The 27208-nt window shown below is 42.5% G+C and overlaps 1 protein-coding gene across 7 annotated transcripts in view; it reads right to left on the bottom strand.

The window, feature by feature from the left end:
- Positions 1–23359: 23359 nt before the first annotated feature.
- ATE1 (arginyltransferase 1) overlaps positions 23360–27208 on the bottom strand; it is a 157358-nt gene continuing 153509 nt past the window's right edge. For all 7 annotated transcript variants that reach the window (XM_057734485.1, XM_057734478.1, XM_057734483.1 and 4 more), the window contains one exon: positions 23360–26728. In XM_057734485.1, coding sequence (XP_057590468.1) covers positions 26550–26728 — 179 coding nt within the window. In that variant the 3' untranslated portion in view covers positions 23360–26549. The remainder of the gene's footprint in view (positions 26729–27208) is intronic.

Raw genomic sequence — 27208 nt, 5'->3', positions numbered from 1 at the left:
GTCTCCAAGATACAGTGTCCACCCAGGGAGAAAAGCGTCTCCCCTCACCCCGTGTAATTAATTCTCCATGCTGAAGCTCCTCCCTTGTGTAGATTCCCACTGCCTTCTCCCCCCACCCATCTCTGGCCCTGGGCAGACACGGTCAAAAGCAGGTTGACGCTGACGGGCAATTATGCAGACCCATGAATTCATAATTCAAAATAAACCCATCAAAACATTTGCTCTTACTTTTAACCCCATTGTACCCCGAGTGGAAATGTTAAGACACAACAGCAGAAGAGATAAATATGGCAGACAAAAGTTTTCCCACAGCCTTTAGCCTCTTAAACAGTCTAATCCCATTGAGGATATTTATGCCTGGCCAAACACGGCCACTGGGGGCTGGGTTCCTGCGGTTGCCCCCTCGCAGCGCCCGCCAGACTTTGTAGAGACCAGCTGCCTGTTGCTATGGCGATTTGGTTGCAGAAGGGCAACGCAGGGCACCCAACCCAAGTGCTTTTATAACCAAACCACATGCTTATTAAAAGAAAGAAGAAAGTTTCCATTAAAATATCTGGGCTGATTACATTTGGAAACTTAATAACATGTGTTGACTCAAATAACTCCCATTGAACTGAACCCCAGCAGGACTTAAGAGTTCACCAGGGGAACAAATATCGCTGATGAAACTTGGCATCTTAACCCTGTTTAACATTTTAATTAAGAAGGGAAAATTCAGTGTCGTTTGCTTTTCTGCGGTCTCCAGGAGCGGCAGGGGACACGCTTGAGAATTCCTCCAAGAGTATGCAGAAAGAAATACATTAGCTAATCAGGGATGATGCAAAACATCTATATACAAGATATATATGCCTGTTCTTTGTTTCGTTGGCCAACTTTTCTACTGCCTTTCTCTTTCCAGATGGATTTCCGAGTGTATCTTCTTCTTTTTTTTTAATACTGTTAATTGAGAGTTAAATTGTCACGAGTCTTTTATTTTACACAGCTAGAGAAAAGCAAGGACAGGCGCACAAAGCTACAGCCCCGCTCTTGGGAAATGCCCAGAATTTAGTAACTTTAGAAAACTCTTCCCCAAGCACTCATTTCACAGCCATCAAAACTCATCATTTTTATTAGCATTTCCTTTTTCTAGCCAGGCAGGCACCCTGGGGGAATGTTTCTTATGATGGCCCAGTTAAATAGAAAATATTATCTTCCCTTTTTGCAAATGAGCTTGTAAAAGGGAGTTTAAAACAGCAGCCAGGCAGAGGGTCAGGCTCCGGGGCAGCGGTCATGTCAAAGCACACCCAGCTGGGCTACTGATTTGTCCCAGCGCTGGGGGAAAAAAAAAACAAAACAATTGAAATAAGAAAAGCAGAAAAATTGGTTTCTCCAGAGGATGTGTGGAGATTTTCAGTATATTTCCAAACTCAAAAAGTAGCCAGCAGAGACTTTTTCGTTTTTATTTTGTTTTGCTTTGCTCTGAAACACTGAGTCAATCCTCATCCGGAGTTTTTTTTGTTAATTTTAAACCCAATCCTCCTTTTGACGTCCCTTAATCTACAACCCAGTCCGGTGCGGCCCAGAATTTACTTCCTGGGAACCCTCCTTGCCCTGCTTGGCCTGTGATTTCTTGCAGGCCCCCAGGGAAAGCAATACCCCAGGACCCCCTCCATCCCGGGGGCCCAAAAGGGATGAGGAACAACTGAACTATGTGTTAATTGCGTTAAGGCGCTTTCTCTAATGAAATAGTGGCCTTCTCCATAGCAACGGTGATTAAAAGATGCAGAATGGCGGGTCCTCCAGGGCCTGTCTGTCTGGGAAGTGATTGCCACTTCACAGAAGAATTCAGTCCACATAGAAGTTTATTGTGCACATTTCGCAGAAGCTGACCGCTCAGGTCACTCCCCAAAGCTGCTTTCTCTCCCCTTGAGTGCTGATTTGTGGGAGGGGCCTCGGGATATCTGCCGCCTGGTTGGGGGTGGTAGACAGGAGCTGTTTGGAGCTGGGGGTAGGGAAAGAGAGAGATGAGGTGGGGGAGGGAAAAAAAACCAAAGTTTGCAGCTTGAATGTAAATCTGCTCTAAAGAAGCCCCATGCTTCATTAAGCATCTTTAAAAATGCTCACTGAGATGCCCAAAGGGGGTAAGGTAAATTCCCTTTCCATTTTTGTACATCTTTCTAAAGCACACAGCATCCCTATTTTATACACTGTAGGGCAAGTGATTTTCAAAGTTGGAGGGAGGAGGGAAAACAAACATTATCTGGACTGAAACATGCAGAACAGGATGAGATAATAGTCTGGACAGACTGCAGGACCTCGGAAGGATGGGTGGGGGGCATCTGTTAGTCCGTGCTTCTCTGCCTTTCTTCTTTCATGCCCGTGTTCCTGGTCTCCTCTCCTTCCAGTAGGTGAACCAAAAATACAAACTGACGCTTAGATCCCCCACAAATATGGTGGCGAGACACAAAGTTTATACACAGGCCCATGCATCTGCTGCACGTATAAGGAAAGAGGATAAAGACCGTGAACTAAAAGGTGCCAGGAGGCACTCCTGGTAGGTGAAGGCACACATTAGAATATTAAAAGAAATGAAATATAATTGTGATGAAAAAAATCCAGACTCAAGCCTGAACACATCCCAAAATATGTTCTCACCTTATAATGGAATCAGATTTAAGTGTGTTCACATTAAGAGCACAGGCTCTGGAGACCCCTGGCCTGGGTAGACGTCCTGGCTCTATCTGCTCAGCCGAGGGACCTCAGCCCAATTACTGAATCCTCAGTTTCTCCATTTGTGAAATGAGATGATAATTAAAGGAGAGAATTATGTGCAGCATTTACTTCCTGGCATGCGGTAAATGCTCAAAAATTATAATAATATATCATTATTACCCAGAGTAATGCTCTATTGCGTTTGTATAACACTCTGTGATTCACAAAGTGCTTCCACTTACCTTCCCTCCTGTAATCTTCCTAACGACCCTGGGCTATTCTGATAAGCCCTGGTTGTGCCTCGCTGGAGGGAGATCAAAGCCCCTGCACCAGGCACTGCCAGGTCAAGCAGAAAAGGCCAGTTGCTGGGGACAAAACAAACTGAGAGATCCAAACTTGGGGACTGGGAATGTTCTAGGCCATGGGACACAGATGTGAATAAGAGTGAGACAGTCCTGCCATCCTGGGGCTGACAGTTCAGGGCCACATTGCGGAGGTGGAGGGTGCAGTGGGAGGCAGGGCAGAGGGGACTCACACAGGCCCAGGGAGGCAAGGAAAACTTCCAGGGATGCTCTTTCTATTTTTATTAACGAAATGTAAAAGATAACACACTTAAAGGGCCTTGAAGTGCTTAGATTTCTCTAGGAAATAAAAATGCTATTTATGCTGGCATAAAGTATAATTATTCACACTTTTTCAAAAGTGTTTGAAGAAAATTGGATGAAGGCCACAGATCTAAATATTTATAATGCCAAGAAATCTGTGTGCTACTGTGATTTGTTTTCTACTTAGAAAATAACTCATTTTAAAAATTATTATGCTAGTAATACTGTTACCCAAACTTACTGATCCTAAGGGAAAACTCCAAATTCTAAACAAAAGCTAATATACAAATTACTTTGGGCAAAAACCTTCTAATTACACTTTTTACAATGGCCCATTATCTGGGTATTTCATACAAATACTCAATGTCTTCCAAAGGTATTTATCCAAATAGCTACAGGAGCAGCAGTGACAGATTAATGAAGACCTCAGTGGCCTGCAAGGCGGAGCCACCCTGAGAGCAGATGGTTCCTCGTATGTGGTCATGGGTGCCCTTTAAGTGTGGTACTTAAATGTGGTCCGAGAACCAATGGCATTGCTCCACCTGGGAGCTTGTCAGAAATGCAAAATTCCAACGCCCCTCACCACCCCACCCTCCCACCCCCAGTAACCCATGTCTACAGAATCAGAATCTTCATTTTAACAAGATCCCAAGGTGATTCGCATGCACATTAAACTCAGAGAGTTGATGGTCTACACAGAGTTGGCACAGAGCAGAGTGAATAGACACATGGTCACCCAGTTAAAGACTACATTTCCCAGCCTCCCTTGCAGCTGGGTGTGGCCGTGTGACTATGTTCCGGCCATTGGTAGGTGAGTGGAAGTGTTATGTACAACTTTCAGGAGCTGACCTTAAAAGGCAGGAGCCTGCCTTCCCCTTCCCTACCCCCCGCCCCTTGTTTTTCTTCTGGGCTGAATATGAGCATCATGGCAGGAGATGGAGCAGCCATCTTAGATCATATGCTGAGGACCACAGAGCAAAGAAGAGCCTGCATATCTGATGATTATGCAACATACCATACCAGCTTTACCTCCAAATCTCTACAACACATCCTTCTTTCTATATCTTTTATGATACAACCTTCTAGTTGCAATCTGTCTGTATGTTATTTCTCATGGTAGACTGCAAGTTTTAGTGGACAGGGACCAAATCATATTTAGTTTTATAGTCTTTACATTGTCTAGTTCTATGTCTTGCCTATAATAGGTCCACAAAACTCAGTTAAATGAATGAGCAAATGAACTAATGAATGAAAGAATGATATATTACCGAGAAGAAATTGCTAACCTCCCACTGGCCAAAGATGGTACTCTTGGAAATTCAATGAGGTTAATAATTGCAAAGGATTAAAACTCATCGAATATGTTCAAATATGTTAAATATGTTTAAATCCACAAGTTCATAATCTATATAGAGATGTATTGTGTGTGATAAGGGCACAGAGAGACAGGTTGTGTTGCATCATGCATGTGTGACTGCAAACAAGTTGTGTTCTTCAACAGATAAATTGTAAGAAAAAGAAAAGTGGTGGGGGAGTGGAATCTGTAGATTAAAGGAACTAATTATAAACTATAGTATAGAAAGGCAAGGAAGTGATTCCTATAAAAGTCGGAATAGTACTTACTTTTGAGGGAGGAAGGCATTTGTGAATGGGACAGAGTACAGGAAGGGCTTCTAGGGAAACTGGTAAAAGTCTATTTCTTGACCTGCCTGGGATTTATAGGAGTGTTTCCCTTGTTATAGTTTATTAAGTTATTTTTTATATGCATTTGTAAGCAACTTCCCATACACGGAGATCACACCAATGTACCAGGATTCTCACTACATGGTGGGACTGCCATTGAAATGACATCAAATTGGCCACGTCAATTGGCCATGACATTGGTCATGTCATTCAACCCAGAATCAAGAAGAAAGCTTAGGGTCTAATCAGATCTAGTGTAGTCCCATGGGTTTACAGATGGGAACACTCAAATTCAGAAAGATGAGTTCCAAACTCCTTCTACTAAATGACACTTCATCCATGTCCTGGTGATAAGTAAACTTGCACATTCATTAAAAACATAGCATGAGCATTCCATCCAGCTCTGAGACCCAGTCTCCCCATCTAGATGATATAGATTATTCAACCCTAATGTAGGAGGGTTGAACTAGATGTTCCCTGAATCTGCAGTTCTTTTCAGATCCCACATCCTATGACACTGTGCCTGCAAAACAGGAGCTCAAACAGAATTAGATTAGGCCCAAAAGGAAGCCAGGCTATGTGGATGGAGAATTATGTTTAACATGAAAATCTGGTAACAGGTGACCATAGAGTCGTATCATGGCAGTGAGCCATGTAAGAAGGATACTTGTAGGATGTCCCTGATGGCGCAGTGGTTAAGAATCCGCCTGCCAATGCAGAGGACACGGGTTCCATCCCTGCTCCAGGAAGATCCCACATGCCGAGGAACAACTAAGCCTGTGTGCCACAACTACTGAGCCTGTACTCTAGAGCCCTCGAGTCACACTTACTGAGCCTGTGTGTCACAACTACTAAAGCCTGAGTGCCTAGAGCCCGTGCTCTGCAGCAAGAGAAGCCACTGAAATGAGAAGCCCGTGCACCACAACGAATAGTAGCCCCCACTTGCTGCAACTAGAGAAATCCCACGCACATCAATGAAGACCCAGCACAGCCAATAAATAAAGTAAGTAAGTAAATAAATAAATAAATAAATTTATGGGGGAAAAAAGAAGGATACTTGTAGACTGACTCCATCGAGACTTCACAGTTTCCAAAACCTCCTTTGCGTTCAATGGATGAGGCCAAACTTCACAGAGTCATAGTTTCATTTGCTGAATCCTAAGCGAGAGCCAAATTCTCTGTGCACGTGCAAGTGTCCCAAATACAAATTAAGAGTCTAAGTCACTCAGGCAAATCCCCACAAAGTGTGCTCTTAACTGAAGAACCATTTCAGTAAGTATAATGTTGCTCATAGTGTCGGCAGTATTATTCTGAGACTATTGTGTGTGTAGTGCAGGATAAACTCAATGAATAATTATGTTGGTATCATTGGGAACTGGGATTTTGCAAAGGGGGAAAAGAGATGTAGGTAGATATAAGATTGATGTGCGTAAGTAAAGTCCCTAGAGTTCTACATTTGAATTGGAATTATCATTATGAAGTCATGATATAGTTTATTTTTTAAAAAAAATATTTCCTAGGCTTGTCTCTTGAAAAGGCCTAAAGTTATCCTCAGCCCAGTAGCAATGAACGTTCTTAGTATCCAGTTTGTGTCTAAATATCATTGCCCTCTAAAAAGCTCTAAGACTCCTTAGAGAACTGGTGGTTCCAGGAATGGATAGAAATTTGCAAGATGAGCTTGGAGCAACTTGTCATACCAAAAATCAAAGAAGGTATCAAAGGCTCCTGGGATCCTGTCAAAAGGCCATAGCAACAAACTTGAAAAGGCTCCCATTGCCCAAAGATAGGGCAGTTGAGTAATCGTTTAAGAAAAATAACTATAATGGATTAAACCCCACCAACTCTGTTGAAATCTATGGGTTCATACAATATTTTACAAGAAACTCATCAGTTATCTTTGGAATATACTAGGAAACCACCTCCTTAGTTTGAAAGTTGCTAAATAAAGAGCAAAAATGAAGCACTTTGCCTAGCTTTTCTATATGAACTGTACTTTGGGGTTAAGTAGTTGATGAGGGTAAGTTATCTCTATAGATAAAAAGTGAAGATGGAATGATAAAATTAGAATATCACCATTTTCAACCCTTACTTAAATAATGGATCTAGGCAATGATCACCAGTGGCTGCTAATATAAAAAAAAAAGAGAAACAACCAGACATGTTTTGACTCTTATTGGGAGAACACACTATCACCTATGAAGCAGTCTTATTTAAAAAAAACACTTGGCGACTTCCCTGGTGGCACAGTGGTTAAGAATCCACCTGCCAGTGCAGGGAACTCGGGTTAGATCCCTGGTCCAGGAAGATCCCACATGCCGAGGAGCAACTAAGCCTGTTTGCCACAACTACTGAGCCTGTGCTCTAGAGTTCACAAGCCACAACTACTGAGCCCACATGCCACAACTACTGAAGCCCATGAGCCTAGAGCCCGTGCTCTGCAACAAGAGAAGCCACCGCAGTGAGAAGCCAGCACACCACAAGAAAGAGTAGCCCCTGCTTGCCACAAATAGAGAAAGCGCGTGTGCAGAAACAAAGACCCAATGCAGCCAATAAATAAATAAAGAAAGAAATAGATTTATTAAAAAAAACAAAGCAAAACAAAAAAACCGCTTGGATTTAATCAAGACTTGAGATTGAACCAGCAATTTACTAGAAGTACAGGGGAAAGAGGAACATGTTAAACAGTGCTGTGGGGATGCCGTCAACAGAATCTCAACTTTGGGAAACTGCAGGACCAACGACGAGGTTTCTTCAACAAATAACTTCCAAGGGAGAAAGGTGTGCAGAGGGGACTTACAGATGAAAATAAACTTGAGAGATATATCAATTGATTGCAATGTACAGACCTAATTTGGGTCCTAATTTGAACAATTTGTAAAACAATTTGTAAGATAACTGAGGAGATGTGAACACTGAAGAGATATTCTGTGTTAAAGAATTATTGATGGTTGCAAAAATGGATGATGTGATGCTAGTGGTTTTGTGGTTAGTCATTTTTAAGAACTTATATCTTTTAAAGGTACATACTGCAATATTTATTGATGAAATATGATGTCAGAGTTTTATGCAAAATAATTCAGGATAGGGGAGGGGATTTGGAATGAAGAGCAGTTGATGAAACACCACGAGATGACTGGTGTTGAGGCTGTGTGATAGGTACACAGGGGTTCATTACATTATTCTTTCTAACTTGTATGTTTGAAATTTTCTCTAATAAGATGTTCTTTTCTTTTTTTGATGGAATAACCTGTACTGTCCAAGGGTGCTAGTCTCTCCTTTCTGATCTGATGTCGAGCGCCCTTAATGACCCACTGACACGTTTCAATAATCTTGGTAAATTAATAACATTTGAAACTATTAATCACAATTCTCATAAGGTCGGCATTCTTACAGTGTGATGGACTATTGCTGTTCCCTCTTATATGAAAGCCTCTTTGGCCTAAAGAAGTACATCCTGACCAAAGATACCCTGAGAAGGACCTCCCTACACACACACACACACACACACACACACACACACACACACACACACACACACACACACACTTGCCTCTGGGATGGGGGCAGGGAAGAAGAAGGGCATTATAACGACGATTATTGAAGTCCAACTCCCTTCTTCCAACCATCAAATTCTGAAAACTCAGCATTTCTTCCTTTGAGAGTCTTCATTCCTAGAGAAATAGTATATGTTTCACAGAACAACAGCACAGGCAATATTTTCCAAGAGATTTAATCCAGCCTGAACTTGCATGTGTAGACAAAGGACAGTGGCCCTCACAGCATCATCAGAGGCCTTCCTCCCACCTCCAGTCTTTTTTTCTGACCATTTTCTCTATTCCTTCTTTTTACTGTTCAATTTCTTGTTAGTTGTTTGGCTAACACAGTGATGCAGCAGTAATTTTAGCCTACAGGCAAGACAGTATCCCTATCACTAAAGTGTTTGCATCATAACTCCCCCCTAGTCCCACAGAGGGACACTTTTTTGGTGACTGCTACTTGTGAAACCGTACTATTTAAATAGTTTTCAACACAGAATCACATGAACATTCTCATTTATCTTAGGATATTTTCAATTATATTATAGAGTAATATATATTGATAATATAAAGTCATATATAAATTCATCTTATTTTAAAGAATAAACTATTATTGACTCATATAGCCTGGAAACAATAAGTTCACTGGGTTCTTCTCCAGTTCTTTGTAATCACCGACTTCTTTTCGTCCTCAGGAGTGGGAAAGACAGGGAAGGGCTTCCTTGCTTAACTGGTGGTCAAAAATGAATGAGACTTTACTGCCTAAATGTACTCAATGACCAGTCTTAGACTGGAGAAAAAATAAACTATTATAGAAGACATTATTGGGAAGATTGGTGAGATTAGATCTGCTGTAGATAATACTATTGTGCCAATGTTTAATTTCCTAATTCTGATCTTGGTCCTCTGATTATATGAGACATACACAGAGAGAAAGGCAAAGTATTAGCAATTGAAGAACCTGGGCAAAAGGTTTGCAGGGCTTCTTTGTTCGATTCTTGCAAATTTTCCACAAGCTTGAAATTACTGAAAAATACAAAATCTTGAGAAATGATGAGGAAGCTGAGCCTTAGGCTGGCTGGTACTAGAACCCAGCACTTCAGCATGAAAGCCTAGCACTGTCCTGCTCCCCGTAAGTGTGTGATTCCAGGAAAGGAGAGTATTATTCAGTCAAGGAAGAATGATTCCTTTTAAAGGGCAAGAGAGGAGGGTATGAAAGCTAGAGCCGTCAGCACTCTCTTAGGCCAGATGCCGGGGGACTTCTATTACCAAAACAAAATAATAGCAATCAGAACAAAACAAATATTCTGTACGGTTTAATCTTTATTTTTACAGGATTTGGCAGGAGCCGTAGGGTCTGGAATGGCGGGTCTTTTGGGGAAATTTGTATTTATTAAAATGGTCTGGACGCTGGTTCTTATTATTCTTTCTCTCTGTTTGAAATGGGGATGGAAAATCTCCCAATAAATGGGCAGAGGCATGGTCCAGATTTATGTAACTACTCTCATATCCTTTTGTGCTTCAACATCAGAATGTACTCCTGCAATTTACCCTCTTGAGATTCTAGATCCTTAGCTACCTACACTTGCTAAAAATGCTGGCCTAAGTAGAAACATGGACGCTTGGTCATGTTAACAGCAGAACAAAGTTTCAACCGGAAAGCTTTGTCAGAAAGAATTGGGACTTCCTAGGTGGTACAGTGGTTGACAATCTGCCTGCCAATGCAGGGGACATGGGTTTGATCCCTGCTCCAGGAAGATCCCACGTGCCGCGGAGCAACTAAGCCCGTGTGCCACAACTATTGAGCCTGTGTGCCACAACTACTGAAGACCATGCGCCTAGAGCCCGTGCTCAGCCACAAGAGAAGCCACAGCAGTGAGGAGCCCACGCACCACAATGAAGCACCACAATGAAGAGTAGCCCCCATTCACAGCAACTAGAGAAAGCCCGGGTGCAGCAACGAAGACCCAATGCAGCAAATTAATTAATTAAAAGAATCTTATAAATATTATACATTTACTGCATGAATCTAATTCATCCTTCTTAAAAGACAGGATTTTTTGCCCTTAGAATTTACATATTGTTACTCTACAAATTCCACGTAGTGTTCAGAGTGAACTTCTCCCAAATAATGAAGCCCATCTTCAGGAAATAGCACAAAAGATGACCAGGTGGCTTTGTCATGAGGTAAACAACTAAAAACTTAAAAAATTTTTTAATTATGGTAAAACACACATAATACAAAATTTAGCATCTTAACCAATTTTAACTGTACAGTTCTGTAGTATTAGGTATATTCGCACTGTTGTACAACTTATATTCAAGAAGTTTTTCATCTTTCAGAACTGAAACTCTGTACCCACAAAGCCACTACTCCCCATTGCCCCCTCTCCCCAGCTCCTGGCAACTACCATTCTACTCTCTGTCTTCCGGAATTTGACTTTTGGATATACACACAGAATCAAACAAAATATTTGTCTTTTTGTGACTGGCCTAATTCATTCAACATAATGTCCTTAAGTTTCATTCATGTTGTAGCATGTGTCAGAATTTCCTCCTTCCTTTTTAAGGCTGAATAATATTCTACTGTATGTATTCACATTGTTTCATTCACTCATCTGTGGTGGACATGTGGGCTGCCCTCACCCTCTGGCTATTGTGAATAATGCCATAAACATGAGTATACAGATATCTCTTTGAGATCCTGCTTTTGGATATATACTCAGGAGTGGAATTGCTGGATTATATGGTAATCATATTTTACGTTTATTGAGGAACCACTATACTGTTTTCCAAAGCTGCACCATTCCCACCAACAGTGCACAAGGGTTCCAATTTCTCTACGTTCTCGTCAACACTTGTTATTTCCTGGTTTTTCGATAGTAACCATTGTACTGAGTGTGAGGTTAAAACTTTGTTTAGTGTTTAATTGTATAATAAAAGGCCGATTCAGTCAAAGGAATATCAGGAATCAATGACAAGGCATGAAAGGCATTACCTTATTTTAGGAAGAAACGTCCTCTTACCTGTTATTGAGCAAGACGTCAGCTGGAGTGGGGAGACTGAGGCTCGCTAGCCCAGTAAGGAGTCTACTGTGCCAGATGAGCTGAGAGTGAAGTTAGCCAGTCAAAGGACTGCAGGGATAAATATGCTAGAACCACACTGGGGTTGGAATTGACAGGGCTTTTCAAACGATTCTGTGCTGGACACAAAAGAGAGGAATCAATGACAGGGCACAGAGGCTGCAAGGCGAATGACGGGGCAATTGATGCCATCGTGGACCCGGAGTGAAGGAGTGGGAGTTGGTGGTGGAGGACTGAGTGACACTGAAGAAGCTCAGGTATGGAGGTGCTGGCAGGCGGAACTGAGGGCAGAGAAGGGGATGACAGATGACCCAGGAGCGTAGATGACACCGCTGGAGGAGATAAACAGAAACCGGGGGCCGCTGCTAGAAGAAAGGAGTATTTATTAAGATGTCCCACATAGAGTGTGCTGCGAACTACTTCACCCTGAAAGGGGCCAAAAACCTTCCCCAACTTTGGCTGAAATGTTCCAGCGAAGGCATGTACACTGAGAGGCTGGAGTCCTGGGCCCGTTAATGAGCAAGTGTTACCACCACCCACCCCGGTCACCAGGGTGTGGGGACTCTCAGCTCTTCACTGTGCAAGTGCAATCCGCCGTGGACCACAGCACTTCTTAGAACAGCAATGCGAGTCCCCTGCCTCCGCTAGCAGGTCCGTCACACCTCTTGACTGCAGGGGACATGCCAAGCCCTGTACCTTCTCCAACAACAGAGCAATGACGACAAGTTCTGCAGGTAAGGTGTAGGAAAATGCAAAGAACATTCGCAGAGTTGGGAATATACACTACCTTAGCAGCAGACAACGTTTTGTCAACTGCATAGGGAAGCAGCCATCCTCCCACAGAATACACTTTGGTGATAAAGTCAGGGATGTTCAGCGGTAACAGGGAGGAAAGAACGTGGTGTAGAGAATGATTCATGTCCTGAGCATTCCGCCTTCTGTAGACCCATCAACAGTTGACGTTTCAGCTGCAGCAACTACCCTCGACCTACACACGTAGTGAGTATTTGCAACGCGGTGTGTGTGTGAATGTATCTATGTGAGCTTGCATGCAAAGCGGACACATTTGGTTTTCATTGTCCCTGACTGGCTCGAGGAGCAGTAAAAGATCTCCTTCCCCCGGAGACAGTGTGCGGGGCAGCCCACACGTTTCCAAGCATGGCATGTGGTTTCAGTCGCTTGTCTGTTATTAAAGTCCGTGGGAGCTGTGTGGGGGTCTGGAACACGTGTCCCCACATCTCCCTGAGGAAATAAGCCGCTAGTACCAGATTTTGTAGCCAGGACAACACATAACAAGGTGTCTTATTCCAGAGCGGGCCCCCGGGGTCCTGATGTTGGTGACTTCCTGGATTGCCCATCCCCTGAGACCTTGCATAGATATATTAGGTTATGCATCTGATGGGAGCACAAAAAAGACGTGAGTGGGGCATGGGCAGAGCGTCTGTCTGGCATCTTAGAGCTGCTGGGCCCTTCCGGGTGGGGAGACAGAGGCCTCATCCAAACAGATTCAGGGATAGTCAAGGCCCAGGCAGGAGATAAAAGTCACCTTACACATAGGAAAGGTGTAGGTGGGGATTTTCCAGTTTTACTCTTACAAAGGGGAGGAAAAAACCCAAAGCCACAATTTAAAGAAAACAAATATTTGCTTTCTCTTTATCATTGAGACAGGATCCAGTCACCTAGATGATCATGTTTCCACACTTCTAAAGGAAGAAAAAAATGACCTAAAATGGATATCCATATCTATTCTCTAAGAAAAATACTATGAAGTGACCGACCTTAGCCAAGAGTGCTTATGTTATTAATGCCAGGTATATGCAGAATTTCATATTTCCCCTGGTCCTTTCTCGTTGGTGTCTTTTTTCCTCTGCCAAATCCTATCTGTTGGCCATGCCATCGGCCAGTTTTGTCCTCTGGGGCTTGTCCGTGGCAGGGGTCCCTGCCTTTCTGCCAGGCCACCCCCTCACACTGGGTGCTCCCTATAGGAGAGGCTTAGGATTCTCACATATTCCAAACTAGGTCTTCTGGTGAAAACAAGAAGCCAGCTTCGCTGACGGTAAGAGAGAATTCAGGCTTGTGGATTTTGAGTGGGCGTGCTCCATTGCAATCCTGGGAGACGAAGATACGGCTTCCTCTCTTCTCTGGCAGAAAGACTCCTCGCACGTCATCCGTCCGTCCAGCCATGGCCACTCTCACCCCACTGAAAGTGAACTTTGGGGCTTGCACACAACGGCACGTCCGAGCCCGCCCATCGTGAGATGCCCTCTCGGCCTGTCCAGCTGTAGTGCCACGACTTTATTCCAAGTTCTCTTTCAGCAAAATTACAGTGCACACTGCTCCCTTGTATTTCTGCCTCCACACGGGGTCTGAAACCATTCCTTCTGCTGGGACCACCCCGACCCTCCTTTCCTAAAATCGACAGTAGGGCAAAGATCAACTCTCTCAAGAAACCACTTCGACTGCCTTCAATTTCCCTCCTAAGGACGTCCATTGGATTTCATCTGTGCTCTTAGGCCAGCTCTCTTTCCATCTCCTGGTTTTGAGTCTACCCTCCGAGACCCAAGTGTCCCATCACCGAATCTCTATGAACTCCTGGTGTACATGTGGTTGCAGTTTCATACCCTCAACACACTGTCAGCTGAAAAAAAGTGCACCATGTGAGAGGTGTGGGCTAAGTTTTATTTGGGGCACCATGAGGACTATGGCCCGGGAGACAGCCACTCAGGCAGGTCTGAGGACCGGCTCTGAAGACGCAGGAGTGCGGGGGCCAGTATATACGTGCAGTCAAGTACTCACCTCAGTACAAGGTTGCTGCCTGTCACGAGGAGCAGATGTCTCCGTTAATGATTTTAGTGCTTTTCTAGATATAAGAAGATGCACGAAATTGGGCTCATAAAACCTTCTCCTGAAAAATATCTCACTATCTGAAGGCCTGTTCTGCCCGTTTTCCCCAGAGCACTGCTTCATACCTGACCTCTGTCCTGAACTCCTTTCCAGGTGTGTTGAAGGTCAGTGACTGCAGTGGCTCGTGACCTTGCAGAGGCAGGTGGCAAGTGACAATTGTCTACAACACATTTACTGTAACTGCTTCAAAAAGGCCTCCCCTGACCACCCCAAGTAAAGTGGCCTTTTGTACAACTGGGCACAGTCCAGCATTCTTGCCTAGAAATTGTCAGTCTCTCTCCCTAGACTGTAATTCCAGGAAGATGGGAACTCCTTCAGTCTCATTCACTCAGTAGCAAGCACAATACCTGGCAGAGAACAGCTGCTCGGATAGCTGTTGGATGGATATATCCATCCAGAAGTGAATGAATGAAGTGTGGGTGTGTGATGTGGGTTTTGCATAGGGCTTTCCAAGAGCAAGCAGGCTGAAAGCCCTGGGCTTCCAGGAGAGGTGCTGGTCTACAGCCCCTGGACATGCTGGGTTGGTAGGAGGGCTGCTTGCCCTGGAAGCACCCCTGCTGGCCAGCCCGGTGTAACACATGTGTTCTGCTAGTGGGAGATGTGGTGATTCTCTGCAAATGGCCCTATGCATGTGTCTCTATGAGCAGCTCATGGTCCGAATGCCTTGAGCAACACACTTCACATGGTTGGGCCTGTCCTTGTGGGCCTCACGAGCTGCAAGGAAAACCAGCGCCTGGTAAAATTTAGGAAGAGTTCCCGAATTTAAGACCAAGTAAATAGCCATGAAGTCTTCACAAGTTATGTTTAGCTGCACTTCGGCACCCCCACCCCAACGCTAGGGAGGAATCCATGGAGACATTGTATTACAAATGCCACCTAGATGGTGGTGGGAGCTCCTTTCTGTACTTGCAGAGCTTCCTTTGCAAGGTTTTTCTCTTTTCAGGATCTCAATTAGGTGCAAGGACTTCTCCCTGGGTGAAGGGTGTTCAGCATGTGTAAAAATGCCTTTGTGTCCACTGCAGGAATGTCTTCCCATATGCGAAATGAATTTAAGAGGAAAAGACCAAATTAAATAGGGATTACACGGATCTCCTTCAAGAATTTTCAACTCATATTGTGCGTTCTGTATTTTTTTGGTGTGCAAGCTCTAAACCAAAACCAGGCCTGCCCCCCAAGGACTGGGACCCACATGCCCATTAGGCCAGGAATTCATTACACAAAGCAACCATTCTACCAACGGCCCACGTGCCCTTCCCTGCTGAGCCGCGTCAGCCCCCACTTGTTCATGGGGTCCTTGGTGCGTTCCTTACCCGCACTGTTCCTATGTGTTAAGAGTCTGCAAAGTTCACTGTGGTCCACCTTGGACTCGCTTCTTGGGAGTGCTTTCTACACATTTCCATCCCCTGCTGGGAAACTAACTTTGAGGAGCAGACCTTGCCTGGAGTCCTGGAGGCTGGGTCTCAGCATCCCCACGACACCAGCACATCACGTTCTCCAGGGAGGTTTCCCCAACGAGGCCAGTCTTCAATCGCCGCTACTGAGAGCCTCGTGCGTCATTCCGAGGGCCCCAGATGTGTTGGTTTCCTCCAGCCTTAAGAAAGAATTGCTAAATGAAGACGGAATTCAGGCATGGTAGACAAGGTGCTCGTGAGGAGGTGGCACCTGACCTGGACGTTGAAGATCTGAGCATGTGTTGCTGCGAGGGGTTGGCCGTGACTGATGAGGGAGCAAACCCAGCGATCAAGACACAGGGAAGAAAGAGTCGGGACTGGAGTTGATGGGAGGGGGGACGCAGGAGGAAAGGCTGAGAGGTTGGGACATGCAGGTGGGGCAGCTTAGGCTTCATTCGGCAGGGAATGAGGCGCTGGTCTCACGTGGGACCGGGAGGGCCGGATCTGATGGGCAGTGCAGGGGCCAGTTAAACTGGCTGCAGGAGGCCAGGTGGAGACTGGCTGAAAGGCTTTTGCAATAACCCAGATAAGAGGTACTGAGGGCCTGCACTAGCCCCATGAGGTTGGAAACACGGAAGATAACAGAGGAAAGATTGGGATTCTGCGTCAGGCCTGGGCAGCACGTAACTAAATCCTTAATTGATGTGAAATGCTGTGTATATGCAGTTTTCCCCTCACAATTGCCTTAGCTGCAGAAGGAACAATTCAAAGACAACCCAAATCGGAAAAAACATCAAAGATACGGAAAACATAATTTATATCAAAAACATTGGCCCTCATGGACCCAAAAAAGTTCACCTTTCCATGTATAGTCAGAAGGGAAAAAAAAAAAAGGCAAGGAAGTTTCTTTCTGCCCCCTGGTGGCTTTTGGAAAACCTAACAGAAAGGGCAGAAAGGAAAGAGAACCAATTTCTCTCTCCACTTTGCTCTTAGTGTCAACTGGGCAAACAGCACTCTAAACAAGAACAAAGACATTTCAGACACCTAGACATTTCAGACCTTCCCCACCACAGCTCGCTTTCCGCCGCAGGTTGGCCAGTCGAGGTGGGGCCAGCGCCAGCATCCTCTGCTAAGTGTGAGCAGGTGCTCTGCCCACCTCCCAGTTGGATGGGAGATTCGGCCGCTGAGAAGCTGCGATGCTGACCCCGCTTCCCCTGGAGCTCTCGGAGCAGTGGCTAGGACGTGCCCTGTGAGCAGAGCGTTTCTGACAAAGCCCAGGAAACAGCTCGGCTGGCCTCTGTGTCAAATCGTGCTGGCCCAGAGGCTGCTGGGCACACAACAGAATCCTCTTTTAATTCGGCTGGAGAAAATTACCATTAATATAGAAATCCTTTGTGGGGGGTAAAAGCTAACAAATCTATTTCTGAGTCTCATCTCACTTTTTCCCCTTCAGGCAGCGTTCCACAGTCCCTATGCCATGTCACCACTTTTCCAGGCTAAAAAAATGTGCTTTTGATTTCCTGACCTATTTGATAATGCTCTTCGGCTAACCTGTGGCTCTGTGAAAAGCCAATTTTAAGATGTAACGCCTCCCCCTGAATTTGCCTTCATGCAGAAGAATAATGCAGGAGGAGGAGGAAGAAAAGCAGGAGCGGCTGGGGGTGAGATGAAAACAGCCTGGTCATCCCCAGTCAGACTGGAACTGGATACGGCAGCCTGCTGTGCAGAGCGACCAGCGGAGCCCACCAAACGCTGCTGGCTTTCCAGATACCCTGTTGTTTAGTTTTGTCTCCAACAAAACAAACAAAAATGCGCATAATTGTACCAAGCCTCAAAACCCATTTTATTTTCCCATTATACCAAGGAAATCCTGAATGGTGGCACCACTGGAGTGAGGCTCTCTCCGTGGGTTCCTATGAATAATTGTTTATCCACATTCTATTAGAGAAAGGCAGCCATCAGGAAGTTTTTATCCTCCTAACATTAGAGTATCCTTTGAACAGGCAGTTTAAATGGATTCTAATTCCATGGTCTTGAAGACCTGTTCCAATATTGTGAACTTGGCTGATAAATGTTATTTATCCGGTAATAGAATCTTTTTTTATTGCTTTGAAACAATTTTGAATGGAAATATTTTAAATGGATTTGACATTTTCCTACATTAGAGTATAATGAATGTCTTTTAACCATTTCCTCGACAACTCAGCCTTGCCGTTACCAACGTCAACTATGACTGGCCTGAAACTGTGTGCGCTCAGGGGCTGTTGAGATGTTTAGGGTTCCCTGCCTTGGATTAGTAGGGTTTACTCTTTTTCTTTTTTAACATTTTGTTAAAATTTATTTCTATTACCTTTCTCTTTGGTGACATCTGCTTTGGGCAAGGTACAATGGGCTGAAGAACAGTGGGGCAGCGAGGCAGTGTGCTAAGGCTTCTTCACAGGCCCCAATTCACCCTCCTGATGAGGAGGCTGTGCTCTGCTGACCTTAGGGCTTTGCCCAAGGTCACACAATTGGTAAGTGATCCTGGGACTTGAGTTCACTTGCCTGTAGAGTCCAGGGTTCCCTGCACTTTCTTTTTTTTAATCTTATAAAAGGTTCCAGTCGCTAGTGGAATGTGGTCGGAAGGTTGCTCTAGGTCTGATATCAGCACCTCCCCACCTCTGGTCCATCTTCCTTCCTTGAGTCCAGGCCCCCTTGTCCATGGGGGCTGGGCTGAATGTCGGCCACACTTGCAGCAAGATGATGTGTCCCCTTCCATTCATGTATCATTTCCACATCGCTTTATCCTTTTACTTTGGCACCAAAAATTTCTTCTCCTTATGCCACACAGCCCAAGTGGCTTTCCCATGAGTAAGGCATGAGCTTTATTTAGCACCTGGATTTAAGCCCGTTTGAACCGCTAACACGCAAGTTTGCTTCTGTCCCTTTTTTTTTTAACCTTACTTTTTGATTCTCCATGTATGTTCCAGATGGGGAAGTGGCTGGATAAGCAACCTGCAGATCAGCGAGACCACAACTCATCAGCACTCACCATAATGCTGACATGTAAGAGTTTCCATAGCTTAACAAAGGCAATAAAGTCTATAGCACTTGGCGCTATGATAAGCGCAAACTGGCCTCCAGATCTTTTTTCTCTAGACTTGGTTACTTTATTTCCAAACTTTTTCAACAGAATTTTTGGTGATGTCATCTGAAATATTGGGTTGACCAAAAAAGTCCGTTTGAGTTTTTCTGTACTATCTTACGGAAAAACCGAGCGACCTTTTTGGCCATGTTAATGACATCAAACACAAACCACCAGCTGTCGCAGATGCCACTTGGCCAAGCACAAACATTATTCTGGGCTTCTTAATAAATCAGTGTACGGATTAAGAAAATCACAAGGTGGCTCCCAAGAACAGGGAGAAAACCAGGGAGACTAGAGACAGTAATACTTCACTTCTGGAGACATCGTCCCTCACACTGCAGAGCTCACAGTGGCCACTGACCAACCTGAGAGGCTCCTCTGAATCTCCCACCACTGCCAGCTCTGCAAGCAGTTTTGGTGAAGTGAGTCCAAACTAACTTCTCCGTATCTAAATAACATGCCTCTAGTGAAGTTCAGTAAGATCTCCATGTGGAGAACATTGATACGCAGTTTTGGCAAGAAGTTGGCTTCTTTAGGCAAAAAACAGTAATAAAAATTACACTTAAAAATACAATAATAAAGAAATTTAAAAACTTTAAAAAGCAGAGCTGTAAATCAATCTAATCTGTCTTCTCAGTCCACTCACTCATGTTAAGTAACCACCAGCTGTATATGAAATGATATGAGAGATGTTGTAATGAGCATTTATTTTTCCCACTTTTCTTTTGCAAAGTCAGTCATTGAACATTTTTTTTTCGGTAGACTGCTTTTGGGGATGCATTTAGATCCTTTTATTGCTATAGATTCAGACTTTGATAAGTCTAATTTTTTTTCTATTTGATTAAAATTAACATGCAGCTAGAACGAGAAAGATGCAATATTAAAATGGAAGTAAGAAAATAGCAGGAATACTGTATATTTCTAAATTAATCTCTCAAATTGTTCTTTAAAGAAACACTATCTCTGTACATAGTTTAACTTTAAATCATAATGACATGGCAGTTGTCTTAGGAAACTGACACAGCCCCCGGGTAATGAGATACCACAAGTTCATACACATGCATAAGTCAAAGGTGGAAGATTGTACGACGGAAATTAAGAGAAACCAGGAAGTGTCAAAATAAGTTGCCCCAAACGTTTTGCTTTCGTAGTTCCATGGTGTTTTGCCATATAGAAACCTTAAAATATTATCAAATCATGACATAGTTTTAAAAACCGCCTTACTGCAGCACTGTCCAATAGCACTTGCTGCAATGATGAAGTGGCACAATGAATGAAGGGGTCTGTACCTGCACTGTCCAACATGGCAGCTCCTGTGGGCTGAACTGTGTCCCCCCCACCCCCCAAAAGATATGTTCAAGTCCTAACCCCAGGTGCCTGTGAATGTGACCTTATTCGGAATTAGGGTCTTTGCAGATGTATCAAGATGGGGTCATAGTGGGTTAGGGTGGGCCCGAAATCCAATGGCTGGAGTCCTAAAAGATGAGAAGACACGGAGAAGGCAGAAATTGGGATGCAGCTGCCAGCCGAGAACACCCAGGATTGCTGGAAGGGGCAAGGAAAGATTCTCCCTAGATCCGTCAGAGGGAGCATGGTCCTGCTGAAACCTTGATTTGGGGCTTCTAGCTTCCGAAACTGTGTGAAAATAAATTCTCATTGTTTTAAGACATCCAGGTTGTGGTAACATGTTGCAGAAGCCCTGGGAAACTAATACAATAGCTGGGGCCACATGTGGCTACTGGGCATTTGAAATGTGGCAAGTGAGGCTGAGGAACTAAATTTTAATTGTAATTAATTAAATAGACACATGTGGCTAGAGGCTGTTATTGGACAGAACAGCTTCATTAGTTTTTATGACTTCTGTAACAGTCTTATATATCCAAACCCTTTAAATTGATTTTTTGAATGAAAACTGAGAATAAATCATACAATTACCAGCAAGCTTTAAGCACTCTCTCTCTCACTGTATGTGTGTCTGTGTATACATATATACACACACTTTTCTTTAACAGTCAATAGAAGAACATCAGTAATGGTTAGCTTCCAAGACAATCTGGCCATCTCTCGATATTTTAAAATGAGCTGGAAAAATGCGTACAACTGTCCATATACAACTGAGCTAAGAGCCTTAAGTTCTGAATCCACAAACCTAAAACGCTGTTTTTCTTATTTCGTGATCAAAAAGCTCCATTAGTTGAGAGATGCTATTCACATTCACTGAATGCTGAATGAACAAAGTGATGAATTGGATTCATGAAGTATTCATGAGTTCTCATTTAATGCTAATTAGAAAAAAAAAGGCTTATGTTAAATGATTTTAAGACCCTGGCACAGACTGACAAAAGCATAAAAAATTAAGGTTCAGGGGAAAACGTGATCCAAAATCACAGAGTTGAATTATGCAAGTTGGGAGTACAACACTGATACCTTTCTGGTATAAGCACTCTAGCTTGCAACATATAAATAATAAATACATGTTTAAAAACCACTTTTTGCATACTGACTTCTATGACATTTAAACGATGAAAGAAACAAAGACATTTATGCTAGTCAGTAATGGGTAACGGTCTGCTTTATACCTGCCAGACAAGTGAAGGACAGCCCGCTCTTCCTCCAAGGAGGCTGAAACATCTGAGTGCCATATTAACAGGTAATTATTAAGAATCACGAATGCCACATAACATTAACATTTGCTATGCTAGGTTTTTTTTTTTCTTCTTTTTTTAAAGAGCACTTCTACCTGGAATTGCTTCTTCATATTGCAGGTGAAGAGATGTGATGAGGACGCCAAGCTATATAAATCTGCGAGCTACTTTGAAGGTCTAAAAGAATAAAAGTCTGGCATGCAAAACATATTCAGCAACTTTAATTCTCGGTCTAATTGCAATAGTTAATTGTAAAATATTTTCTGGATAGGACTGGATTGAAGATACCAACTTGACACCAGCTGGATATGAAAAATGCAATTTTACTTAGAATTAAATCTTAAACAGCCAACATACTTCACAAAGTAAAAAAATTAGCTAAATTAAAAATACTGATATGGTTATCCACCCTTTCCAATTACCCATTTTAAAGACTTCTGTTCTACAAAGAATCAATGAATCAGAACTTTAATGGGTTTTAAATAACTTTAAGCTTTTAAATAAGACATTTTCTAACTGGAAATTTTAGAGGCATGCAAACTGTAAAAACAATAGTGTAGGTCTCCCAGAAAATATTTAGTTAAGGGACAATAAGAGGAGAGGCAGTGTTTTAAAAGGTACACATTTTCTGAACGTTCAAGGAGAAAACTCCTATTGTCCAGTGAAAGGCAAAGGGAATCAGGCAATGAGGAATAAGAATGTTGCCAAGTGTTATAAAGAACTGAGAAAAACAATGCTGGTCAATTACAAGTTCTGCCATCCATGAGAAGGGGCTAAAGTCTTAAACCTCCTTTCTCAAAAGAGTACAGACACAATGGAGTATTATGCAGCCATTTAAGTGATTCTTCTTCCTATCTTCATTTTCAGAGTCAATTAAGATGTTCAAAAATAGAAACAGATGAAAAAATTATGACACAATACACATGGCATGATTTCACTTTAATTTCAAGATAAAACAAAACATATACATACGTGTACATGTAGGTAGAAAAAAGCTTGAAAGCACATACACCAAAATGTGAATGATAGTAGTAATAGTTCGTGACAGGATTATAGATGATTTTTATTTTCTTTGGCATACTTTTCTATATTGTCTAAAGGTTTTCTGGTGAAACTGCCCATTTCAAATAAGAAAACTAATAAAGCTATTTCCATTCTGGAAAAAAAATCAGTGGGAATTATAAACTAATATTTAAATCACCTGGGAAACAGGATTCATTTTATCATAAACCTACCAGGCTCCCCTTTACTGTAAAAATATAAAACACTTTAAAATGTATTCTATAAAATATACTATGGACTCTCATGAATGACGAAAGCACACTTTGCTTTATGAGATATTTAGGAAAATTTCTCTGAAAACTCAACTTTTTAAGAGAAATTTATACTTGAATTTGCTCCTTAAATCTTATTTCGAATCCCTTCGGGTAAAAGAATGTCCATTCCCTAATTTATCTTCTGAAAATCCAGACTTTTTGCTTAAAGTTAGATATACTTTACTTTTATTTATTCCTGAGAAAGAAATCCATCATGCTTTTAGGTAACTAAGTGATCTGGAATTCCAATTACTGAAAATTAAACACTATCATTCATACAGCCAATGTTTTACCTCTGTTTTCTGCATATTCACTACAGGTAAAACATATCCAAGAATCTGAAAGATGAAAACATAGTAATGACCAAGCAAGAGCCACTGCAGATAGAAAGTTTTATTTTTTCCATTCAAGCTTTATCAAATGGACTGTTCAGAAAGCATATACAAGAGCAAAAAAATCACATGCAATCAAACTTGTTTTGACTTACAGTCACTGGTTTTCTTTTGAAAAACAATACACATTTGAGGAACTTCTAATTCAAACATTTCCCAATTGTTTCTACTTCATTTCCTTCTTTAAAGTGAGCAACAACAGATACATTTTAAGTAACTGACCATCATCTTTCTCATCTTTATTCTACTGAAATAATATAAAGCCTATAAAATCAAACCATATACTGTCCAGAAATCTGAAAAGGTTCATTTACATAGTAAATTCCAATACATAAGAAATCATATACAACTGATATTTTGCAAAATGGATAAAACTTAGAATAAGCTGTTTGCAAGTAAACATAAACAGTAATAACTTCTTATCTAAATAATTTTAATCAAATGAATATATTCATCTGATAATAGCCTCTATCTTTCAGAATATTAAAAAAAAGTGCTCAGATTACATTTAAAAAAAATAAGATAACAAAAATCTCACAGAACTGAAATAAGTTACATAAAGATGGGAGCATGGGGAATCTCTATTACGCTTTTGCTCCCAAGACAGGGAGGCAGGTGTAAGTTTATCTGGAATCAGAAAGGGACCACAATGCTAAGATGGCGAGTGCAAAGCTCCCAGCCTTGAAAAGATATTAACTGTCTCTGAAAGGTTCTCACGTGTCCTTCTTTAGAGGACAGCCATTAACGTAAAATCCGGTTTCTCAGCTAGACCGCATGTCACCTGAGCGAGCCAAGCCACTTTCCTTGACTGTCCTTTTGCCGCCCACTATCAACATTCACTCAGCGAGGACTCAAAAGAACAAGAAACTGTCTTCAGAAGACACTTTGTTCCCTAGGATCGATAACACTATCCACTCTCAAAAAACCAATACACCAAGCAGAAGAATCTTCGTGCCCAGCTCTCTCTGGAGCTTCGCAGGAGCCAACCTAGAATGCCACCTGCAGGGACAGCACCACAGTTCCCACACAGGGGGCTTACTCCTTTTCCTCTGAAGGAACCCTAAACTGAATTCTGCGGGAAGAAACCAGAGTTGTGGTAAGAAGTAAGATTCAAGCTTTCTTGTCATTTGATATTCGAGTTGTGATCTTAACGGATTCCATGCTACACGGTAGTCACTGAGAGGAAAGGAAGGGTAATGCACCTGATGACATCAACCTGGACATTTGAATGCCAAGGGTACCAGGTACGGACCTACCCTACTCACATCAATAATACTGAGATGACTCACAATACTTCTGAAGTCCTATTTTTAAATTTCTTTCAACTCAATAGGATCAGGTCATTCTTACTTTCTTATTTATGCTTTTCTTAATGTTTACCCGCTTAGAGTATCATTTTCATAAATCATAAAAAATTAAACTATCTTCACTTTAAAGGGAAAAATTTTTTTAATGTTCTATAGATTCTGAAGGCAGTTTTAAATAAGAGCCTATCAAATGCTCTCAGGAGACCATTTTGAAGGACAAAATTCCAGAGAATGCAAAATCCATGCCATCACTACTCTATCCCCAGTTAGCAGCTAAGTGCCTGCCCATGGTAGGTGTTACACACATTCTCCGTGAATGAATAAATACACTTTATTTGGATGTTGAACTTCAGACATTTGATTTTTAGAATCATTGTTTTATGATCCTTCCTTTTATTCTAGCTAGCTGGAATTATTTTCTAACATTTTATATCTAAACTCAGTGCATTTAGGAGAACAGTTTAAAATCAGTAGTGGGATTCAAGCTACTAAGTTTTACAATATGGTTTTTTAAAAAGATCAACCAATGGAAAATGGAAAAATGGGCAAAATGGGAAGTGAAAAAGACTCAGCGGCCAAGCAGGTGCCAGCAGGTGGGGACGAGCTGAGAAAGAGCACAGGCAGGTGCGCTTCCTCCGTCCCTCACCGCCTCTAGCACGCCTCGGGGTAACCTCGAGCTGCTACGCCTGACCCCCTCCTGCCTCCCAGCACAGTCCTGCCACCTTAAAGTTGGGGGGGGGGCAAGGGACATCTGCTGAATGAGTAAAGGACCAAGTAAGAGACGGGAAAGGGAAAGAAGGGCCCGCCTCTGCTGCAGACTCTTAAGTGTGGCGTCTCCTCTCTGACTCCCAAATCAAAAGGCAAGAAGAGGATGGTTCTGCCTCCTGCCCTGGAACAGAGGTCAAAACGACTCCTAGTTCACTAAGTGTGATGGGTGGCATAGCTATAAGAGCAGTCAGATAGGAACTAATTTTTAACCAATAACCAAAGACAAGTGTCCTGAGTTCTAAGAAAAATTAGTGTATGTTTACCTTTGATGGGGCTTAGGTCAAGGCAGGAACCAACAATTTTCTTTAAAAACTCCACTTCTTAGATTTTGAGAAACAAAAGCAAAGCGTCCCAGTTTGGACAATGCAATACATAACTATTTCATTGTCCAAACTGGGATATTCTGGAGAGTAAAAGGGAGCATGAGTAATAATTATTCTAAGAAAAATAATCGTGCCAAGACAGCAGACACGAATAGGACTGTCCTGGGTAAACAGACATCTGATGTTAACACAATGTCCTTTTTTGAGGTCTGTACTATTTCCTTTTTTTCAGGTTTTCTACTAAACTACATAATAGGACATTTGGCAATAATGTAATATTCAACACTGAGTAACAGCCCAATTTTATTCCCTTGAGAAGCCATTTTCTCAGTGATGAAACACAATTCCCACCTTCTCCCCACACCTAAGGTTCAGCATAAACTGATGTTGTAAATGGATGTGAGGAAACGGTGTTTTAATCTAACAGTACAAAACAGCACAACTGTGATTTAAATTACTTAAGATTCATTTATAAATTCTACTTTCCAAAACATTAACAAGAGAAGTTTACCATCTCTTGTTCATAAAACAGACTTCTGAAATGATAAACCCCAATTATGAGTCTAGGTCGTAACACATTTTAAAATCTTTATATTAACCATGAGATTCTCACAAATACACTGCCACAAAATATTTTAGAAAAGCCAAATAGCCATCAAAATTAAAAAGTCGAATCTGTGGACGGTTGCAGAGTTTCCCCCGAGGAATGAACTTGCACCGTGGCACACGCTGGCCGCACGACGCAGAAGGGCCCGGGCGGCGAGGCGAACGAGCTGGTTCAGCTTCTGAAGAGCAGCATGCGCTCGGAGCACGCCTGCCCCACGAGGCTCGCGTACTGCAGCACGGCGGCCTCCTCGCTCGGGTCTCTCTGCTGTCTCTTGTAAACTCCGTAAGGCATTATGGTCTTCTTGTAAAACACCTGCAGGCGGTCAGGTTTCTTGCTGCGACCTTCATCCACTGCCACAGCAAAAAGTACTGATTAGGAACAGTCACCTACCAAACCACTTTTCCTTTCCTAATTTAAGGATATTTAATTTAAAAAAGAATATTTAATTGAAGTATAAAAATTATGTATTAAAATGTCCTCTCTGAGCAGTACGATCAAATCAGGGTGTGCAGTAATAAGACTGACTTGAGTATAAAAAACAAATGCTTTGCTGAAAGGCAGTAAATTGCCTCCACAAAGAGAGCTGACACATCAGGGAGAGACAAGGAATTGTACACAATTTAAAAAATGGCCTTCAACACCCTTATTATTTTCTCATACACGATCAAGTTTACAGCTCTCCAGCATCTTTCCTGAGTCTGATTTAAATTTATTTTGCCTCTCCCCGAGCCAACACATACTGTGTGAAGTTTCATCTCTGCAAAGATGCTTTCTGCTGACTCAGCAGTTTGGGCGGACTTGAAATGGCCAGGTTGGGGCAATGGGCACTC

This window comes from Hippopotamus amphibius, chromosome 5 (genome assembly GCF_030028045.1).
Source record: "Hippopotamus amphibius kiboko isolate mHipAmp2 chromosome 5, mHipAmp2.hap2, whole genome shotgun sequence".
In the NCBI taxonomy this organism is placed as follows: domain Eukaryota; kingdom Metazoa; phylum Chordata; class Mammalia; order Artiodactyla; family Hippopotamidae; genus Hippopotamus; species Hippopotamus amphibius.
This window is presented reverse-complemented; position numbering and strand designations above follow the sequence as displayed.